At 46.1% G+C, this 21,308-nt stretch overlaps 2 protein-coding genes across 4 annotated transcripts in view; one reads left to right on the forward strand and one right to left on the reverse strand.

Moving 5' to 3' along the window:
- Positions 1–10,885, forward strand: part of LOC135368633 (frequenin-2-like) — a 51,747-nt gene extending 40,862 nt beyond the window's left edge. Inside the window, exons 4-8 of the mRNA XM_064602040.1 lie at positions 68–157; positions 3,648–3,726; positions 4,486–4,574; positions 7,138–7,212; positions 8,471–10,885. Of these exons, the coding sequence (XP_064458110.1) occupies positions 68–157; positions 3,648–3,726; positions 4,486–4,574; positions 7,138–7,212; positions 8,471–8,563 (426 nt within the window). The 3' untranslated portion in view covers positions 8,564–10,885. The remainder of the gene's footprint in view (positions 1–67; positions 158–3,647; positions 3,727–4,485; positions 4,575–7,137; positions 7,213–8,470) is intronic.
- LOC135368626 (dopamine beta-hydroxylase-like) overlaps positions 1–21,308 on the reverse strand; it is a 352,228-nt gene that overhangs the window by 63,193 nt on the left and 267,727 nt on the right. The gene's annotated exons all lie outside the window — the stretch shown is intronic.

Below are 21,308 nucleotides of genomic sequence, written 5' to 3' on the forward strand. Positions count from 1 at the left end.
TTTATCGACGTGTGAAACGAGGTACGGTGAATGCAAGGTTTATGTGACTTTTTTTTTTCTTGTCCAGGGATTCCTGAGGATATACAAGCTGTTCTTCCCTCAAGGCGACCCTTCCAAATTCACGTCGCTTATATTTAGGGTATTCGATGAAAATAAGGTAAGCGCAATTAATATTGTCTTCTTTGTGCGCAGGAACCCATAACTATTAATTTCTGATGATGAAGATTCCCATCACTATTAATTTCGTTAGCAGACACGCAGAGTCGCGATACAAAGTAGCTGACATTCAACTAAGCAGCACGAAACTATCAGTAACTATTTTGCTTTTACTTATTTTCTCGAAAATTACTGGAAAAAAAAATATTTCTCCAACTTTTTTTTCTTCCTCCACGTTTTCTATAATAACCGACTCACAATATGGTTTTCGAAAGGGTAGGTCGACTGGATGTGCATTATTATAACCAAAGGAAATCATCCTAAACGACATAGAAAAAAACAAAAGGTTGACGCTAGAGGTTTACGTCGACTTTTCAAAAGCAATCGACTCATTGAATCACGAAGTATTACTGCAAAAATTGCACTGTTATGGGATACGTGGGGTGGCGCGAGATCTAATTAGATATTATCTCGAATGTCGCCTGCAATCTCCCAAGCTGTTGAGATTGCACGACAACTGTTCTCTAGCCTTCGCGTCTCCTCTGGCGTGCCTCAAGACAGCATACTCGGACCTTTACTATTCAATACATTGTTCATATTAGCTCTGATGTTGATTTTGTCATCTATGCCGGTGATGCGAGTCTGTTTTTTCTGGCACAGATGCGAACGAGACGATTACCAGAGCTAATAAAGTGCTTTCTGCACTGCATGTCTGGTATCGGGAAAACCAGCTCATGATCAATAGTGCCAAAACCAAAAGTGTATTATTTAGACAGAAAAATAAGACTGTTAACATAAATGTTCCTCTGGTGATAGGTGGTACAGCTATAGAACTTGTTAATGAGGCTAAAATATTGGGTGTCCATTGGCTATCAGCTGGGGTAAACCATAACTGAAGCAGACGACGGAACAGCGTCCTTATAGTTCCCAAGCTGCTTTGCGCTGCGCGCATGGTGGCGCGCGCATATTTGTCAAATCGTCTATTGGAGAGAGGAGCAACAACACATGCATGTTGACGACGACGATGGCAATGATGATGATCGCTGTAGCGTTACTCTATCCCATGACATGTTCTTATGAGATTGGAATGAAATGGGTGGACCACATGCAACACACATACACACATGACAGGCGAGGCATACGCCACGCCGCGCACAATTGCTGCAGGGGACAAACTTGCACCTTGCTTCTGCCGACAAGTCTACTGAGGTAACCGGTCTCAGAGTCCGTAGTGAAATGTTTACAGGCGGCTAAGTAGGCACTGAGTCGAAATAAATCACAATATCATAACCACGAAAAAGTAAGGAAAGAGAAACAGGACGTGGAATGACACAGACTATACAGGGTGTTCAAAATTAAGCTTTCACTAGCACTTTATATATAGGCGAACAAAAGCAAAACTGGTGCTATTTTTCTGTTCCTTGAGTAAGGAACAGGTGCTACATAATTAGCAGCTCCTGTTTCTTACACAAGTAGCGTAAAGTTATCATCCGGTTTCCTGTCATCGCTGTGTTTGCGTAGCGCTCGTGAAAGCTTAATTTTGAACACCCTGTATACCACTATAGCTTCTGGATCAAGTCGGTGGCTTGTCCCAGAGTCACCCTCAACGCACCCAGCGACTGCAGGACGCTTCGCTTATTTTCAGGTGGTTATCTGGAACTTTCACAAATAATCGAGCCCCTTGACGGATCTGCACATGGCCGAGAACTGCAGCAAGGCTGAACGACTTTCCGTCAATGTTTGCCAACCGAGCCGACAATATTTGTCTCCCAGATTTGTATAAGTTATAGTCAATAAGGACGCGCTCAATATTCGCCACCGCTCTGCAGTCGCAGGCACAAGCCTGCGTCGGTGTATCTGCGTCTGTCTTTGGGCTATACATTAAGACGGTGTCCGTGTGAAAGGCAGTAGCGTAGCAAACAGTCTGGAACAGAAAATGGCAAAGTTGCGCTGACGGAATACATGAAAAACCCATCTGTGATGCGCCTGCACCGTTGCTGCAGAGCCAGATTGGGCGGATTTGCTGCATCTTCACGATTTTCTATGTCTCTTCCGTAGTAATTCCACTGCTTCCGAGGCTCAGTTTCCACAACGTTCATTCCTTTCCTTTGAATTTACGATCGACGACGAGACAAGCTTTAGTAAGACCGCTTTTCAAATCTCAATTTCATTAAAAAAAGAAAAAGAAAAGAGTTCCATTCTAGCACTGGGCATTTTAAAAGAATTTTTTTATCTGGAAGGAAGGTCTCTCGCAGCATACTGTGTTCCAGGTGGGGAATAATATTACTTTACACGGCGACCGCGTCTAAAAAATATAAAGGAAGCGCCGTTGGGCATAATCGAAAAACACAGGTGCAGGGACTCACAACCTGGATATTAAAAAAGTGATGAGATCGCAGGGGAAATGAGCTTTCCGCTCTGCTAACCTATATAAAAATATAGGAGCACGAAAACTTGGAAGAGATACTAAATTGATTGTTGGAGGAATTAATAATTAAAAGCTTTTGTGAATCTTTTTCACTCAAACGGTTGCCCAGAACTGAGGATTCCGTTCTGAGTCACTCCTCCTTCTCACTGGCCCTCCGCAATACCGTTTGCGAACCGGTTGAGCGGAAACGATTAACTACAACTTTCTATCGAGAGAAACCGTAACGGTTCTTCGACTGCAACAGTTCAGAAGGCACGCGTGATCCTCGCTGTTCAGACAACATTAATTGCTTCGGGCAACAAACAAAGTGAGCATTCTATGGTATGCAAAGAAAACACACCTTTCCTTTTCCTTTTTTTCCCTACAAACAAACAAACACCTTACCGTCAGGCTATTTGCTTAGAGCCATCGCATTCGCGCAGCATCTCGAGCTTGCGTCGTCCGTGTGAGTGCCGGACATGCAGAGTACAGGAATATGGAGTCCACCAACTATGTGCCTATCCGAGCTATCTCGTTTGCTCCGACGACCTGTTAGGCCCTCTCCCACGCGCCATCAATTTCACGACGGAAACAGCGCTGAAGAGGGCAGAAGCATAACCGTTAAGGCCAAATGCGGCGAAAAGAAACGTATGTCGACGTATGAGTGGAACGCGTTCATGGGACGAAGCGGAACTAACACGGTATGTAGGACGCGAAGGTGTTATAAATTGTGTGTTGACACTCTCAACACCAAACAGCCGAGGGCTAAAGTGGACTTATATTTGCGTATCTGTGCAACGCGCGCGAGTAATTGGATTTAATTTATCGCAAGCATGTTCAGGGTTTTCAAGTCACAGCCTCGTACGAAGTACGGAGAGTGCGACACATTTTGTGCTGTTCTGTTGTGCCTGCTTCTTTGTGAAGTCCACGCGCTATTTAAGCACACCACGTAAACCCTAACGCCCACATTGCTATCTTCTTTGCATCATCCCGAATGTATACTTTCACTCTGCCCTGTCTCCCTACCATACTCTGTAGACGAAACTGCCGGTTCATCTCTTATTTCGCTTTTCTACATTTTCAGGATGGAGCCATCGAGTTCGAAGAGTTCATCCGGGCACTGTCAGTGACGTCACGAGGCAACGTTGAAGAGAAGTTAGATTGTTAGTATGCCACACCTCTCGGACACTCTGAACAGTGAGGTTTAGAACTGATCCGCGTCACTCTGCCTGTGGTAAAATTATAACTCTCCAAAGCAGAAGAAACTCCAATATTCTCTAGAGGGGTGGGGGGATATGTTTATTAAGAAAAAAGAAAGGAAAGGTGAGCCAGACGGAGGTCGGCTTGCTATTCCAAAAAATTGAAAATGGGGGAAGAAAAGAAATGGAAAAGAAAAGGAGAAGAGAAAAGGAAAAAAAGGGGAAAGATCTCTACAAGCTGCTCCAGCAGTCCAGGCAGCAAGCACTTCTTGTGCAGAACACCATTACTGTCCATCAGCGCAAATATTTTGTCGTGCAACCGCCAGATACCGAATTCATGCTCCATTTTAGGCCTCTAGGACCGTTTCCAAAGATGCCTCCCTCTGATGATGGTGATGTGATAAAAAAAGAAAAAGAAAAATGGCCTCTTTCTGAATAAACCTTCATCCACGCAGATCTTGTTATACGAAATCTTTTTCTCCGGCTTCTGTGCCTCGACAAACTGTTTGGGCAAGTATAGGGCTTTAGGTTCGGAACAAAAGCAGTCCGCAAACAAAGAACTTCTCCGTTCGTTCCTAGCGAATGATTTAAAGCCTGCTGGAAGCAACGAAAGCACGATTCTGTAGGGTACCGATATATAGGCCTTTCAGCTGTGTGTCTCTATCTCTGTGCTTCGTGGAAGTCGCTCTCTTTCTATTTCCCTGTTTGCTCTTTTCTCCGCAGGGGCATTCAGGCTGTACGACGTTGATAGCGACGGGTACATCACACGGGAAGAAATGTACAACATTGTTGACGCCATCTACCAGATGCTGGTGAGGATATGCTTGCGTGTATGAGATAAGAGTGTGCGCGCGCTGCGCATATAGTATGAGACGACGACGGCATATATATTGTGATTATATATAGTATGAGAGGTTTGGACGCAACAAGCGAAAAGAGGGAATTGTGTGGAACACAACAACAACGACAATAAATGATTGAAAAGTGATGATGACATGGGATGTTTCCCATGGGATGGAACACAAAAGAGAACACTTGCTCCGTGTTTCTGACACTCACATCACGACAAAAGAGCGGTTCTTGGGCGCGGTAGGACACTGCAGATTTTAGACTGGGTTGGCGATATGATAGATCGAGTTGTGATAGAATTGGTGTTGGTCTCTACGGCGTCGCTGTTTTGTATGGATTTATTCCTATGAGTGATCGCAACGCAGAGAGAGAGAGAGAGAGATCGGAACCGTCATATTGTTTGGTTCGGTTTCAGGTTCAAGCATATGGTTCGGTTCAAGTTCAGCTCCGCAGCAGCGCAAAATATCCGCTCGAACCGGTTTAAACTGGTTCGAACCGGTTCAGGAAAGGGAATTTTGAGCAGATTGCCATGTGTTAAAAAGCAAGCATATCCTTACGGTTTCGGTTTCGTATTTGTGTGGCAACGCGGCTCATTCAGCTGCGTAAATCGTAGTTCCGGTCTCTCACAACGCACATAACGTCTGAACCGTTTCGCTAACCGGTAACCTCCTCAATTTATTTTGGTTCAGTTCTGGTTCGGTTCAACGCAAGAAAAAATATTTTGGTTCGGTTCAGTTCCGCTTCAGCGAAAAATACGGTTTTGTAGCCGTTTTCGGTTCGGGTTCAGTTCCGGTTCCGATCCCTGAGAGAGACACGACGTGAAGTTTTACTTTGGCAAAGAGTTCAAGACAGTGGTGTGCGCCGTGGATTGGATTGAATTAGATTGGGAAAAGCGCCGTATCTCGGAACATATCACATGTTTGGATATATAGTTACTGTTGAAATGTGGCAGTCGTCAAAAACGCCAGACGAAGGCGGGAGTCGAACCGCGCACCTCCCCATTGCCAGTCGAATGCGTCAGAGTCTGAGTGGTCGAGTAGTCAGAGTGAGCCACCAGTTTCCATCACAGTAACTGTCTTTTGACGTTTGGTTCACCATGTCGACTCCACGACTTCTTATGGCGCAGTACCGAACGTTTTCTTTTCCATTCCGCGTTACCGCCGCGAAGCAACTGTGGCTGCGAGCGGCGCACGGATGTGGACAGATGGAGAGGAGACAGCCGGAAGGAGGGGGGACACAAGGGGTTAGTACGCGCCCCGGGCCGACTTTTTAGGGGGAACTATGCCGGCTCCCGTCTGGAAAGTCTGCCTTGGTCTGAAAGACCAAGGGAGAACCTCCGACAACACAGCCTGTGGTAGGATTCGAACCCGGCACCTCCCTGTTTACAGCACGACTTTGGAGTAACCACCAACGAGCGCGTGTTCTTATTCACTCAGTCATGCCGCGGCGTGGAGGGTGGGGTGGGGGGGGGGGGGGGGGTACCAAGCGCAAGCGACAGTGGTGCTTCTAAAAGGTTCAAAGATGGCGGATGTACTTTGACTTTTGTTGTGACCTGTATACTACTTGCAGCCTCGAACTGAAGTAGCCAGCCTCTTCCGCAAAAATCGAAGTCTCGTGCTTACCTTATTTTCGTTTTACTTTCATTTATTTTGACAAACAAACATCCGAGAAGAAGAAAAGAAGAAAAAAAAAAAACGTAGCAGTGATGTAACCTCCTGAACTATACTCTTAAAGCCAAATGCCTTGGAGATGTTCTTTCCTCGAAACGGTTCTCTGGAAGCAGAACAAAACCTTGCAACGGTGAGGTATCGCGCTGCATAGGGCCAAGGAACGGACGGCATTCCTACGTAATCCGTCTTTCCGCTGGTAATAATGCAAGGACTGATTCGAGCGAGCGGGAACATAGCGAAAGTAAGACAGGGAAATCTGTTCCTAAATCCTACTTTCACTCCTCGCTTGCCTAATTGGAGCCTCTTGCGCAGAAGCAGACACCGTGAGGGTATTTGAATGTCTCTCTCATTCTTTACCCTTCCACAGGAAAGAAAAAAAAAAGGAAGAAATAGCATCACCAATACATGAACTGTGTTTTTAAAGGGACAGTGTGAAGCTGTTGACTGACTTTGAAATTAGAGTTGTGTTCCACTGTAAGCTGCGTGTATAAATTCAATTATAAACAATTAGCTGCGAATTTGATACAGTTATTTTGCACGGCGACTGGGCACCATAAGAAAGCAGGTGGCAGCGTTTCTTAAAAACCGGTTCGTGTCAGAGCTGTCGCTTTAATAATAATGCAAAATGCGCACTTACTGTGGTTGTGACGATTTGGACTACTAACTTGCATGGTTCTTAATTACTGGTTACCGGCGAAGATTGATATGAGAATAAGTTTTCTGTCACATTCTCCCGTGGCAGTTCCGACGAATTTTCGTTCGCAGTGCGGTTTCATCCTTCCATACATGAGAGCTGCTGTATAGAGTGCCATAGAAACAGATGCTAATATCCCCACTTGCACTCAACATTCTGCAGGGAAATCAAGCGAAAGACAACAGCGAAGAAACACCTCGGGAGAGGGTGGACAAGATATTCGAGCAACTGGATAAGGTACGGTTCATTTTCTGTCAGCATTAGTTTTAGTTCCAACCGCTATAAACGCGGTTATACTATAACTCTTTTTCGCGATATCATGGCTTCATATAAACGTCGTTCCTAGCAGACGACGCTCTCCGTCTGTCATAGCGCATGCGTACAAGACTGTCGACCTCCACCACGGCCCCACTTGTTTAATCGACTACATTGCCAGTAGGGGCAGAACGGAGCGGGGTTTCAGACAACTGCGACCTCACCTGTACGTTTTTCACGAGCCTCTGTCACCTGGTATCCACTAAAGGTTCTAGCAACATAAACTTCGAGGCTTAAATCGCGCGGTGCTGTGTGCGCGTATTTGATGACCTGCAGAGCAGTGCTATGACGGTCTGCTTCTGCGATCACTTTGAAGTTGTGACATCTGACGTTCGCCCTGGAGGTCATGGACGTGTGGCAATTAACCACCACCCTACGATGACGGCTACAAGGTGGTTAGAGAAGCCCGCAGCCAGCTGCCTTCAGTTCGGTATCGTCGTACGACCATGTACCATCGCAGTTGACGGTGACGCGGGACGTTCTATCATCACCGTTATCACCGCACCATCACCGTTATCATATGCCATCAAGCACGTTCTAGCTCGCCGTTATGTAGGGGATCCCTCTACCGCTCCCTTACAAACGTACTGTATCCATGCAGAGATATCAACCCTCATGTTTCAATCGTGGAGCCCCAGACAAGTTTTTGTTTTTCTTTTTACTAAATATATTTTGTTTTCGTGACGTGAAACGTCAAGCACTTGTGTGAGGCCTTAGTGGTGTCTGGAGTTGTTAGGCACAGAAAACACGGAAAGCATAACCGGAAGACTTACGGCCCAGGACAAAGCAACGACCCTGATGACGACGGCGATGGATGATGAACATTCCTTTGAGGCTGCAATTACTCCAGTGGCTCGATGGTAGCTGGAACCACGAGTTTTGTGAACTACACAACAGGGACATGTGGGTGGTCGTGAGAGAGGTGGTCAAACCGTTGAATAATGGCTGCCGTTCTCCTTGACAATAAACGGACAATCGGTAACACACTTAGTACATATCATTGGTGTCAGTATATCCTATTTAACATAGGTATCATGGGACATCACCGCTGTTCAAATGGTCAACGATACACATGCACAGTTCGTCAATCACCATTCCTTATTTTTTTTTTTTTATTCACGAGCACCGGAAAAGCGAGAGAAAAGACGCGTCTTAACCAGCCCGTGTTTCTTATTTCCAGAACCATGACAATCAGCTGACCTTGGACGAATTCAAGGAGGGGTCCAAACACGATCCAAAAATCGTCCAGGCCTTGTCTCTGTATTCGGCCTGAACCTCCATCATGATGGCCGAAGGTTTCCACATGTCAAGGCGGCAAAGGAGCAATACCCACGCATAACAGCAACAACGCTTTATTATTCAATCCCGTCGATACACCTGCGGTCATTAAGCAAGCGTCCCTCCAGAGTGCACAGTCGCTCAGTTACTCGGCAGAGCGATTGACGTCATTTTCTTGCGTCACATGACTTGACGTCACATTAACTTGCTCATCCGACAACGTTTCTTACTGTGTCCTATAGATGCCTCCCTTGCCGGACTTTGTGTTTCTAGATCTATCTGAAACATACATGAACTCCTTTGTTTCTTCGTGAGCAACTCTGTCGGTATTCTGAAGTGAAGCTTCCTTAGTGACTCGGCGCACATCACATCACATCTGTATTCGACATTCTGACTGTTAACGCACATTCAGAGCCAGTTCTACTCATAGAAAAGCCGTACAGATTTTCACGAGGGACCAGGCACGTAAGCTACCACTAAATGGCAGAGTATTCGTGAAAAATGGTGAAATTTCGTGCGACGCTTTCTAAACGAACATTGTTTATTTTCGAAGATAACAGGATATTCACGGCACCTTCTCGAACGCTATCATGATTGGCGAACGTGCACCACGTGGTATCTCGTAGACAGGTAACGAGAGCCAGTAGCATTCTATAGCCGAAGACACACTCAACACTATCTTTTATTGCTGTTTTCCTTTTAATTACTCATTTGTGAGAGTTGCACAAGAGCCCTACCCCAAGAGCTATGCAGCGCGTTCAAATAAGTTTAATTAATACGATTAATAAGTTTAATTCACGAGTACTGGAGTAGCCTGGACCGACTTTGTTGGGTCTCACATCTCCATATTTTTTTTATATCTCAATAAATCAATTAAGTTTAATACGGTTGCTAGTTTACCACGTTCAATTAAGAATAGGTAGCTAGTAAGCGAACATTGAAAGAAGGCTGAAAAGAAAGTGAACGTGAAGAATGAGTTATGAGTTAACATACTTGTAAATATAAGAACGGGGGCTTGTGGCAATGTCGTTTTAAATGTATTTACAAAATTTACAAATTTAGAATTTTATTTTTAAGCTGATAAGGAAACAGTTGCGAATACTGTACGTTCCGTCCGCCTCAGCGACTTGGATACTAGATACTGGATACTAGATACTTGGTGCTAGATACTTTCCCGGCTGTATTACAATTTGCATTATGTTACACTTTTTGTGCGCCAGGTAATGTAATACAAAAAACTAAGAACCAGAAAAAAGGGTGCACGTCCAACAAGAACTCTAGGATCGGACCAAATAAATCGTACACAAACGGCACCGCAAACTGGTCGAAACAATTTTTGACGTGAGGCAGTTATAACACAATCATAAAATTATTTACATCTTTTTTTTTTTTTTCAACCACTGTCACGCTGGATAATGGGCACAGAAACACTACGCGAACAATCACGGGCGAGATATGCATTTACAATCATCTGATCCCGTGCTACTTTGTCTGCGATAGCTTAGTTTTAGATGTACAACAAGAATCAAATCCATCTGTACATATGTTCATGGCATGGCCAGACATTTATGTCACACGGTAGCGAGGAAAAGATAAGAAGATGACAGCTAGCGGACAGAAGGACATTGTGACCGCCGTAAGAGGACTCTGCTATCAATGGCAGCAATTTTTATATTGCGAAAAGTATCTCTTAGGAAGAGTTTGTCAGATCCCCTTGTAGCGCCTCCCGCGATGGGAAGCGCTCTAATCAAGCTTGTTCAAAATCGTGAAAGGATGAATGAACAGTGCCACCGTACAAGAAAGCCAACGGGACACAAGCTTGATAAACGTTTCTAATTTTAGATTACGTGCCACACACACCATTGATTTTGTACCGGAATAGCAATTGCCGTTACTGTAATTTGTACCGAAATTACGTCCCGTACGTAGACACACGTAGCGATCTATCGCAGCAATGTTCCTTGGAATACTGTTAATAAGATTTCCCGCGTTCGTGGTACGAACGTGCGGCTAGGTCAGGGCGAGAAAGCTTAGTTAGATGCTTCGCAAAGTAGCGTCTTAGCAGAAGTGATAACCACAGCGTGTGCACTGTCATAGTTTTAGTTATTGCCCTTCTAGTTGGAAAACACGTGCTGAACAGACCGATTGATTGATTGGTTTTTAAAAGAAAAAATGGAGACGGTACAGACTGTATGAAGCAAGTATGGATAACTATTGGTGATAACGATGAAAAGACAAGTTGAAAGACAAGTGAAATGTTTTCAATCTCAGTGTTTCTTAACGATGGTTGTACGCAATAAAGTCATAAAACCCACTCGCTAATGTCCCCTTCCTTTTTCTTCATGAGTTTCTTCATGTCTCTAAATCAGCTAGATTCTCGCCTTCTCACTGTGGCAGAATTACTTGGCACGTGGTCAAATCCAGCCTATCAACGCTACGTCCTAAAAGCAGCCCCTACGTAACTAACCTTTCTAGACAGCGTAGTACTTCGACCATCACTGCTAGGATCATCATTATGTCTCCACCAAATTACAGCTATCAGAGGGCTACAGCACCGCCTGTGGCGATGAAGTATCCCGCTCATCATCGTCAAAATAAAGCTTTTCTTCTCTTCTGAGGGGAAAACATTTAAACCCTGCACTTCATTTCGTATAATGAGGAGGATAAAGCCGCCTTTACAAGCGTCATCTTGAAGGTCACGGCGAATTTTACGGCTATTGATGTCGAATAGAGGTAAGATGTTTAGTAAATGTATTCCCCAACCATAAAGGTAGTATCTCTTATACTGAAATTATGGTAGTTCATGAAGAAGCCGACGTCTGTGTGGTGTCTTACACCGTGAAGCAAGACATAGCCAGTCCTCAAGCATCTCAGTCCACAGTGCACCTTTAATCTCTTTTGCTAGCAGGGTGGTACCTGCGGCCTACCCGAAAGCACAGTCAGCCGCCTGGTCTCAGACACATAACTCCACAGTCTCGTGTTCCTGCTCCAAGACACATGCTGACTTCCAGTGATGTTCGTTAATTTTAGCCCATCACTAGATCTTAGAGCTTGAGTTGCCGCCGAAGTGTGATACTAGCCTCGACTTTTTGTTTATCGCTACTTTTCATTTTCATTTTTAATACCTTAAGCACTCCGTACAGGGTATTACATAAGGGGAGGGGGGTACATAGCAAGCAAATGAAGCACTTTCAAAACAAACACTTGTGTGTATATAAGAAAACAAGAAATAAAAGGGAAGAAAAGTAAAATGAATACGCCTGACACAGCAAAACACTTCTATAGTTATGTGCAGCCCGATGCTGTTTCGATATGTATTGAATGAATATGAATTTCGCATTCACTGCGAGAAGCCACCATATCAGTTTGACATCTTATCGTTTCGGGAAGAGCATTCCAGTCTGAGATTGCTGATACTAATGGGGAAACACTGAAACGATCAGTGAAAGCCATGGGCACGCTGAGTTGCGTGGAGAGTCTTGTGTGATAAAATGGTATGTATGTGCTCACCAGGGAGTGTGACCCTGAACTCCGATTTTTCCATTTAAGTAGTTTGTAGAAGAAACAAACCTATATAATATAATACATATAAGCCTATGCATATGTAAGCCGATACAAGCTAATATCTCCACACATATGAATAATGTGCACTCCAGGCTTGGAGGAGGAGGTCTCGTATCTCAGGTAGCTTTTGTTTAAACAACACTGGAAAACAGCAGAACAGTGAAGCTTTCTACGTGTATTTACCGTACGAGCTTTCGCGCTGTCCACTGCGCGAAAGCTAGTACAGTAAATACATGTAGGACACTTCACTGTCTACTGTTTTTGAGTGTTGTTTGATCTTCGAAGACCTGGCTCGTGCTTCTACAAGGCGTTCTTTTATCCGAACCCTGTAAGGCAATTGCTAGACATTTATGCGCAGCATGTAGCTAAAGATAAGCAATTTTGACAGATCGGTCATGGTACGCGGAGTCATCAGCAGCACACGCCACTCGGAGATGACACAGTCTCCAATATCAAAATCGCGCCCTGTATATAGCACTTTGCCTCAATAACAGGCTTTAGCAGGAGAAGTACGCTTTACAGGACCCTCGTGTCTCTCTCTTTTTTTTTTTTTTGAATAGAGACAGATAGATTTGCATGGAAGATCCGCGACCGCAACCGCAGTTATTTGAAATAGGTGTATACGCATCCACGCGGACATTGAATATATCCGCCCGCCCGCGCGGATACCTATCCGCGGGTATAACCGCACACGCGCTAAGGCGCAAACGCGAGCTATTACGAATGTGCGACGTCTTAAGGAAATTGCTGTCGTAATAAACAACAAGAAGAACAACAACAATAATAATAATAATAATAAGCTTTCCGTGCCGCTCTTACCTTCCCCCTTGGTTGTAATCTACGGGTTCCACGATATGGATACCAACGCGTTTCATATTCTGAGCATTACGTTGCGGTTACTTTCGTTTGTCGTGTGATGAATTCAATCTCTCCCTATTATTATTTTCTTCGCCAACATCAACATCATCGTTTACCAGTATCGTTTGGTTCATGATGGTTTATCTACCGTGTACTCGAATTCCCCTGGTGTTTCTTGCACAGCGGGTAGAGTTAACGGGGTTTCCGTATTTGAGGGCTTCTATTGTTCTTTTGGTGGTTAGGTCGAATTATGGCTCGAAATTCGAGGGAGCTCGAAAGGGGATATTTGATCAAAAGATAAGGGAACCGGACCGGGCGAGCATGGGGCCAATTAGCCAGAGCGCGTAATTTTCGTGTTCAGAATGGTCTGAGCAGCTTTATATTCCTCTACTCGTCGGTGTTAATAACAAAGACGATTTCTCATAATGCGCACCTCTCCCATTCCTTGTGTGTATTACCAATCAAGTATCATAGCAGCCAGCAGAAGCTGTGTGGACAGCTCGGGACGTGAACTGCAACAGAACACACCGGAGTGCTCCAGGCTGCTGTGTAGTCCTGTCTGTGCAAAACTGTATGTAAAGCCACGTCGACAAATTTCCGCGCATTCAGCGGAGCTCATGAGGCACGTGGCACATATAGGCCAACGGTACCTTTGTGCATATGGCGACCAGTGCAGGCATGCACCGAGAAAGATAAACGAAATGCACTTTGCCAGCTTGTTTCGTTGTAGCAGACACCTACGATGTTAATTCACACAAACCCACGCCAGCGTTGGACAAGCACCGCTTCGTAGCGGCAGACAGCTTTAACGTTAACAGCGCATTCGCAAGCGACTCACCAGGTGGCACTACATGCGGGTTTGCACAGCACCTGAACGCCAAGAAAGTGGGAACTACAGGAGGCTTTGGATAAAATGACACCCTCTCTCGGAGGTCCCTGATGACGTTGCGACACAGATACCCGCAAGGCAATTACATTGGTAACAGAGAGAAAGAAGGCGCTTCAATGAAAACGACGGAGCCTCCCCATGTGTACGTAGTGTAGTAGTCCAGTGATGCGCAGAAGGAAAACGACAAATTTGGCTTTGGAGTTTGCCGTTTTCCAGCGCAAGGATCGTGATGATCAAGCGGAAACTTGGCTACTCAAGTTGGTATTGCGTTAGACAGGTTGTGGAATAACCAACAAATTGACACGAACTTGTACATGCATGTAAAGGAATGAGAGAAAGAGAGAGGGGGGAGAGAGAGAGAGAGAAACGGAACGGAACCACAGCAGTAATAGTGAGCGTTAGTATATTGTGCGCGGTCACGTTTGCGTACGTAGAGGACAGCGTTCTGGTTCTGCGCAATGCGCAAAGCTCTGTTTGTCTTACGCATGCGCAGAACCACCAACGCTATCCCTTATGTACGCAAAGGCGATAGCGTAGGATGGAGTAAACTCACTAATGGCTCACTTCCGCTAAATTTCATCCTGCGTATTCCTTCTAATTTATATGAAAGTGACAGCTTGTCATAGGGACAAGTAACGCTGACATCCGTGTACTTATTTTTATTTCGTATTAATGCAGCGAAGCAAAAGCGGCTGTGAGCGGCGTACAGACGTGGACAGGTGGAGAAAGCATAACAGGAAGGAAGGGGGGACAGGGGAGTTAGCATGCCTCCTGGGCCGACTTCAAGGTAACTGTGCTGGCATTCGTCTGGGAAGTCTGCCGGAAAACCCAGAGAAAATCTGAGACAGCACAGCCGGTGCCGGGATTCAAACGCACGTCACCCCCAGTCTCTGCGTGGAAGGTGTTCTAAAGCCTCTGAGGAAAACGAAGGGGAAACACCCAGACAGTACAGCTGGCGTCGGAAGTCGAACCGAAGCAACAAAAGTATCACTGTGGAGGAAAAAAACAGTATATATATATATATATATATATATATATATAATCTTAAATGTAAATAAATTATCCCCCTTTTTTCTTACTTCCAGTACCTTCGTAGTGTGTTTCTTTTTTCGTTTCAGCTACACACACTCGCGATCGTCCGAACCCTTCACGTAGTGTACATATATATACGCTAATATATGCTGATTTCTTTCCCCCTTATACACTTGACTGGCTTTGCACTGGGCTTTCAGAGGTGTCTTAGGACACCCTGACGGGTGGCATCACGTGCCACGTGACCTTCTGACGCCATCCACTCAAACGTTGCCTGCCTGCGTACCGCTGATGAGGCCCAAGAAGGCCGAAACAGCTGTGGCTTGAACAGCTTGAACAGCTGTGGCTTGACTGTGGTGTCATTCATGTGAGTAATGGTATAGTCACACTTGTAAAGCGAGCTACGTGATTCATAACGCCCTGCATTAACAAGGCTGTGTAGCCAGGTGGTGTCACTCGGTTGTGTATAATGTAATCTTGTTACATGTGAAATAAACTTTCTTTAAACAGCTGTCCAGTACTCGCACGGCGATGTTTGACTTACAAACATATGCTATACGTGCAGCCAAAGAGCTCCTGCTAATTTTTTCCCCCTTATACACTTGACTGGCTTTGCACTGGGCTTTCAGAGGTGTCTTAGGACACCCTGACGGGAGGCATCACGTGCCACGTGACCTTCTGACGCCATCCACTCAAACGTTGCCTGCCTGCGTACTGCTGATGAGGCTCAAGAAGGCCGAAACAGCTGTCCAGTACTGGCATGGCGATGTTTGACTTACAAACATATGCTATACGTGCAGCCAAAGAGCTCCTGCTAATTCCCCCCCCCCCCTTATACACTTGACTGGCTTTGCACTAGGCTTTCAGAGGTGTCTTAGGACACCCTGACGGGAGGCATCACGTGCCACGTGACGTTCTGGCGCCATCCACTCAAACGTTGCCTGCCTGCGTACTGCTGATGAGGCCCAAGAAGGCCGAAGGAGGAGATCTATCGGAATTTTCGGGCGAGTTAACTGTAAAGCACAGGAGTGTTGACGCTCTTCTGAAGCACACGATACAGCGTTACACTCAAGTGCAAAAGCAATTGGGCAGAGTTTTAGAACTGGCCTCAGTTGTTGACTTGGTTTAGGAAAATAAAGCAAATCAGTAAATTAAGGATATAGGGAGTAGTAGGCTAAAAGATAAGGAAGATGGGCTCACTAATTTTGTGACTCATCTAATCAGTCAACAATACAGAAACAGCTGTCCAGTACTTGCATGGGATGTTTGACTTACAAACATATGCTCTATGTGCAGCCAATGAGTTCCTGCTGTGGTTACGATGATTGCTTTCCACGCCGAGACTGGGAAGTGACACGAGTTCGAATCCTGTCACCGGCTGTGCTGGCTGAGGTTTTCCCTGGGTTTTCCGAAGACTTTCCAGACGAATGTCGGCATAGTTCCCCCAGAAATCGGCCCAGGACGCATACTAACCCCCCTGTCCCCCACTCTTTCCTGCTGTCCTCTCTCCATCTGTCCACGTCTGTACGTCGCTCATAGTATTTAATATCAATAATAATTATATATATATATATACACACAAAACAACACAATGAGGGGGTGGGACGCGGACTAGCACGTAATAGCATCACTGTGTTCTTCGAGTAGCCAACCTGTGGCGGTGGAGAAGGGAAAGAGCTTAGCTCACGTCTCCAGATCTGCTGATTGACCTAAGTGCTCTCTCCTCCAGCCTGATTGGCTAAAAGTGATACCGTGTTTGATTCAGCGCACCCAATCGTGAAGATACTCGTATATATTAACGCATACGAAGATATGGTGAAAGAAAATGTCCAGCAAGCGAATGCGTTTTACGTGTCTGATTACCGTGCGCTGTCTATATACGACAACATATACGAATACCTTCCTTGGGGAAGGCAATATTCCTTCGAATCTGAGTAAAGGCATGCTCTGACGTACTAAGCTAAAGCAAATGTGCTCGACGTAGAAACGGCTTCAGCGAGCGCCCTCCATCTTATACCGCTCTATTAGACGATGTTTGAGAAAGCAACGGCGGTGGCAACTACATTGCCACGGCGCTGATCCCCAACGGGAGACCAATAGATTCGAATCGTTTCTCTTCGTCAATGGAAACTCAAGTCCGTAAAGGTTCTGTGCACGTTCATTGCACTTGTGGGGGGGAAAGAATGGTGCGGTATTCCTCGTGCCATTTAGCAAATATCGGTTTGGCGTGACCTGCGTTCGATGAGCTCGCTATAGTCAACGCTGGGTTTCGGGACATAATGCTTTCGGCCTTGTTGCTCAAGTGCTAAGAGGATGAGTTATGCTTGCAGATCACTTGGCACAAGAAATTTTCGTCTACACCTGGATCACCCCGATTAGAGCGACAGAGAGGGAGGAGAAAAAAAAAAGAAGAAGAAAGACGTTGTCCGCTCTCGCGCAGCCGGCTACTCTGGTACACATTGCGAGTGTTATATGAGGAGGCTAACCACTCTCATGGGACATTGTGAGCCCTAAGTTAGTTAGTTAGTAAATTAGTAAAATAAGATAAGCATTGGAGCCCATTGTCTGGAAGACATCGGTTCCTCAGTCGTAAAAGATGGCAGTAGAACAGAGGTCTTCCAAAAGGCACACCATGCAGGGCACAAAGTGCGGGTTGGCTTTGCTGATTTCACCAGTCCCTAGTCAGAGTAGATCTCGCGTAGTGTATATGCAAAGTTGGAAGTTGGAATAGATGGTGTTGCTATCATAATGATAAGAGCAAAATAGCGAATGAAGATGCCACCGAAGTTAGCTAACAATGCCATCTTCTTCGAGCTTGGGAAAGTGTCCTGTGTACTAGTTCGGGATGTTTGTCTCCCCCCCCCCCCCAACTACTGGGTTTTTCTCAATTTTTTTTTCTTTTTTCAGCTCTAAGTGGTCTGGGGTAGCCAGTCTGACTTTGTCGTGACTCAAACCCCCATTCGTCTATCACATCAAATCAATGGGACAAAAATACTAGCAAATCGCGTGCAAGTTTTCCACAACTGCAACATGCAACAAAATGTCAGAAGCATGTCCGAAATATTCAGAAAGTTGAGCAAAGAACTGTTATTAGGCCTTAAAGCAGCTCTGTCACCCAACTGCAGCTCTATCACCTTTCCAGGGCTACGCTTTGATCAATGTGATGCCTCGTCAGTGGAAGACGACATACGGGGCATCACTCTTAGCATCCCGCAACAACAACTACACGAACGACGATGGGATGAGGTGTAATTGGATGGGATGAGGTGTAATTGGAAGCGATACAGGTTCCTTGACAAAGAAGCGGCTACGGAAGGAGGACCATGTCCAGGGAAGATGATAGCGCCCAGAGTAACGAGTGGTTCTCCTGAATGAACGTAATGCAGATCAGGTATAGCTAAAGCAAACGACACAGCGTCCCACACAGCCTCAAGTGCCACGTTCGGCGCACGGCTGGAATCCTTCCCAAGCACAATTACCCACCCATTAAGCGTAACCCAAGCTGCGCAATGTACAAAGTCGAGTGCAATAGTGGTTTACGGTACGTGTCTTATCAATGTTCTTTAGCTTCACGGGTCTGTTCAAGGCCTTCCACCTACCCGTCCACCCCCATTGCACTCGACTTTCAGTATATTGTGCAGCTTGGGTTACGCTTAATGGGTGAACGAAAAGTACGAGAAGGCGAAATACAATTTATGGGTCGTCAACGACAGTCTGATGTGTGAGAACGGGATCATCTCAGACGTCCGCCGAAAGGTGCTCGATCTCTCTCACGCAGGGTGCCACGCCATAGCTCGCACTAAAGCTTCAGAATGCAGCTGTCTGTTGCAGCCGAAGATCGACGCACAGATGAACCGGTTGGAACTTGTTCGACGCGTCATGTTACCAGCAACATACCACAAGAGTCAAAGTAGAGCTTGGCGGCACCAGAAATGTCATAGCAAAGAGTCCATACCGTGTTCGCTGACCCATCTGAATCGCACACATCTCATCGCTGTCGATTCCTATTCGAAACAGTCGAAACATACAGCAGTTACATCGATGTTTTTTTTTTCTTGTTCACATCATCGTCATCATCATTTCCGCTACCACGTGCAAGCACATGAGGCATTTGTTTGCCACTCGTGGGATTCTGTATAGCGCATTGCGACCGTCAACGGACCAGCTCTAATTTCCGAAGAATTTCAAGAACTTCTGAGCCAGGAACGGGACACAACATATCCGACCACCGCCCTTCAGCGGTGTAGTGGTACAGACAGTTAAGTAAGTAAACAGTTAAGTTAAACGCAGTAAGTTAAACACTGGCTTCGCGAGTTCAAAGACGGGGAATTCCAAGCTCTCTATGTATAATACATCTTGGCAGCAGGGATATCTAGCTGGAAGGAAGCACCAGTTGTGCTCATCTTGAAATCAGGCAAACCCTTAAATGACCCATCGTCCTTTCGCCCTATAAGCCTGACAAGCTGTACGAGAAAACTGATGGAAATAATGCATCGTCTCGACCGGCGACTCATAAAACAAGCCGTTTTCCCCCAGGAAATGGCTGGATTTCGTCGCCATCGAAGCTCTATGGATCCAGTTCTCGACCTAGTCTCTACAGTCTAGCAGGCATGTGCTCATCGACGGATAGTGGAACCGGTTTTCCTGGACATGAAACGCGCTTATGATACCGTTTCGCACGTTCGTGTGGTGCACGCCTTGCGCATTATTAGCGTGTCCGGTCGACTACAACTGGCTCCAAGACTTCTTTACAAACCGAACTGTCGCTGTCCGCAGGTCAAAGCCCTAAGCATACTGTTCGTCAAGGGGTTCCGCAAGGAAGCATCCTAAGTCCGATACTCACCCATCTGTACTTGGCCATCTACCCGTCTGTGCTTGCAAGAGTTCATCCAACCCTCGCTTTCCGGATGTCGCGAAACATCTCTCGTCAAGACGCCGCATTAATTCATCGGATGCGACTCAATGTAGCTTATACAGCTCAGTGGCATTATAGCTTGCGGCAAATTGATTCTCCTAGATGCAGTCACTGGAAGATCTAGAGCACATCCTTCTTCATCGACCGCACGACCAACCTTTCCAATCCACACTTTCGCTGTCTCTAAATCAGCTGGACTCTCGCCCTCTCGCCATGTTAAGTTTGCTTGGTCCATAGTCAATTCCAGCCCACCAACGCTCTGCCCTAGAAGCACTTCTGAAGTTTTTGGACACCGCAGGACTTCGGTCCCCACTGTGAAGCGACTCAATATTCCGCTTCACCACATTACCGCTAGCCATGGGGTAGGGTCGCGCCCCTGGCGGTGAAACTCCCCACTCGTCACCATTTAAATGAAGTCGTTGTTGACGGTGTATCGCCAGATGGCTGCATGGAACACTTTACATACAGCGTACGACACCCAGCACAGCAGCAGGGCGGAGACTCCTCCTGAACATTTAATGCAACAACGTTTAGGAACCTCACTAGGCTGAACACCAAGTTGCAAGTTGTCCCCGGAGGATTCTATTGAGGTGCATATGCTGTCTACTTTCGTTTTCCCCTGGATCAGCAACGGTTTTGGGCACCAGTTGTCTTCATAGGGGGGCGTGAGCGTCTATCTGGTACGACACCGCACACGAAGGGTTCACATCGACTGGCAGCCTCGAAGAGACTCGAGGGGTACACTACGGGACAGGAACATTTGTAATGACTCTACAAGTGAAACGGCAGATGACGACTACATCTATCCAAAGAGCTGCCGTCACCAAACGACATCGGAGCTCCGCAATACACACCAACAGCACAAGCTGGCGACCACAGAAACCAGAGATGCAAGAACGTCGTTTAAGACGTGTGACGAGACTACCGGGAAGTGTACGTTAAAGGCTAACTGGCAGGTGTTGTGTTTGTGTTGTCACGGGACCTATTCACAACTTGCCGCCAGTTACTGCAGGCTTCTTTTTGTTCTTTTTTTTATGGCGTGTTAGCGCCGCGAAGCAACTGTGACTATGAGCGGCGTACAGATGTGGACAGACGGAGAGAGGACAGCAGGAAGGAGTGGGGGACAGGGGGAGGCTTCTTTTTTTTTTTGTCAGTCTTACCCTAACGCTACGGAAGGCAGGAAGCGTGAGTGGTCCAGCTTCGATCTCCGGCGCCGTAACTCATGGCCGTTACCGCGCACTTCATTGATCTCATTCACCTCTAGGGCTAAGGCTAGGCTTGTCTGTGTCGATGCAAAAGGCGTCAATATCTGCACCAGTTCTAGACGTCCAGCGGTCTGCTTCAGCTTCTTTAGCTTCAGTGACATATGCAAGAGTTCGGAATCTATGGGAGGTCTTATGGTAAGCCCTAGATGATCTATGGGATTTCATATCATACTACGTCACGTGTGGTCGACCGGATGACCTGCTAACCCGGACAATT

The sequence above is a fragment of the Ornithodoros turicata genome, chromosome 9 (genome assembly GCF_037126465.1).
Source record: "Ornithodoros turicata isolate Travis chromosome 9, ASM3712646v1, whole genome shotgun sequence".
NCBI classification, from domain to species: domain Eukaryota; kingdom Metazoa; phylum Arthropoda; class Arachnida; order Ixodida; family Argasidae; genus Ornithodoros; species Ornithodoros turicata.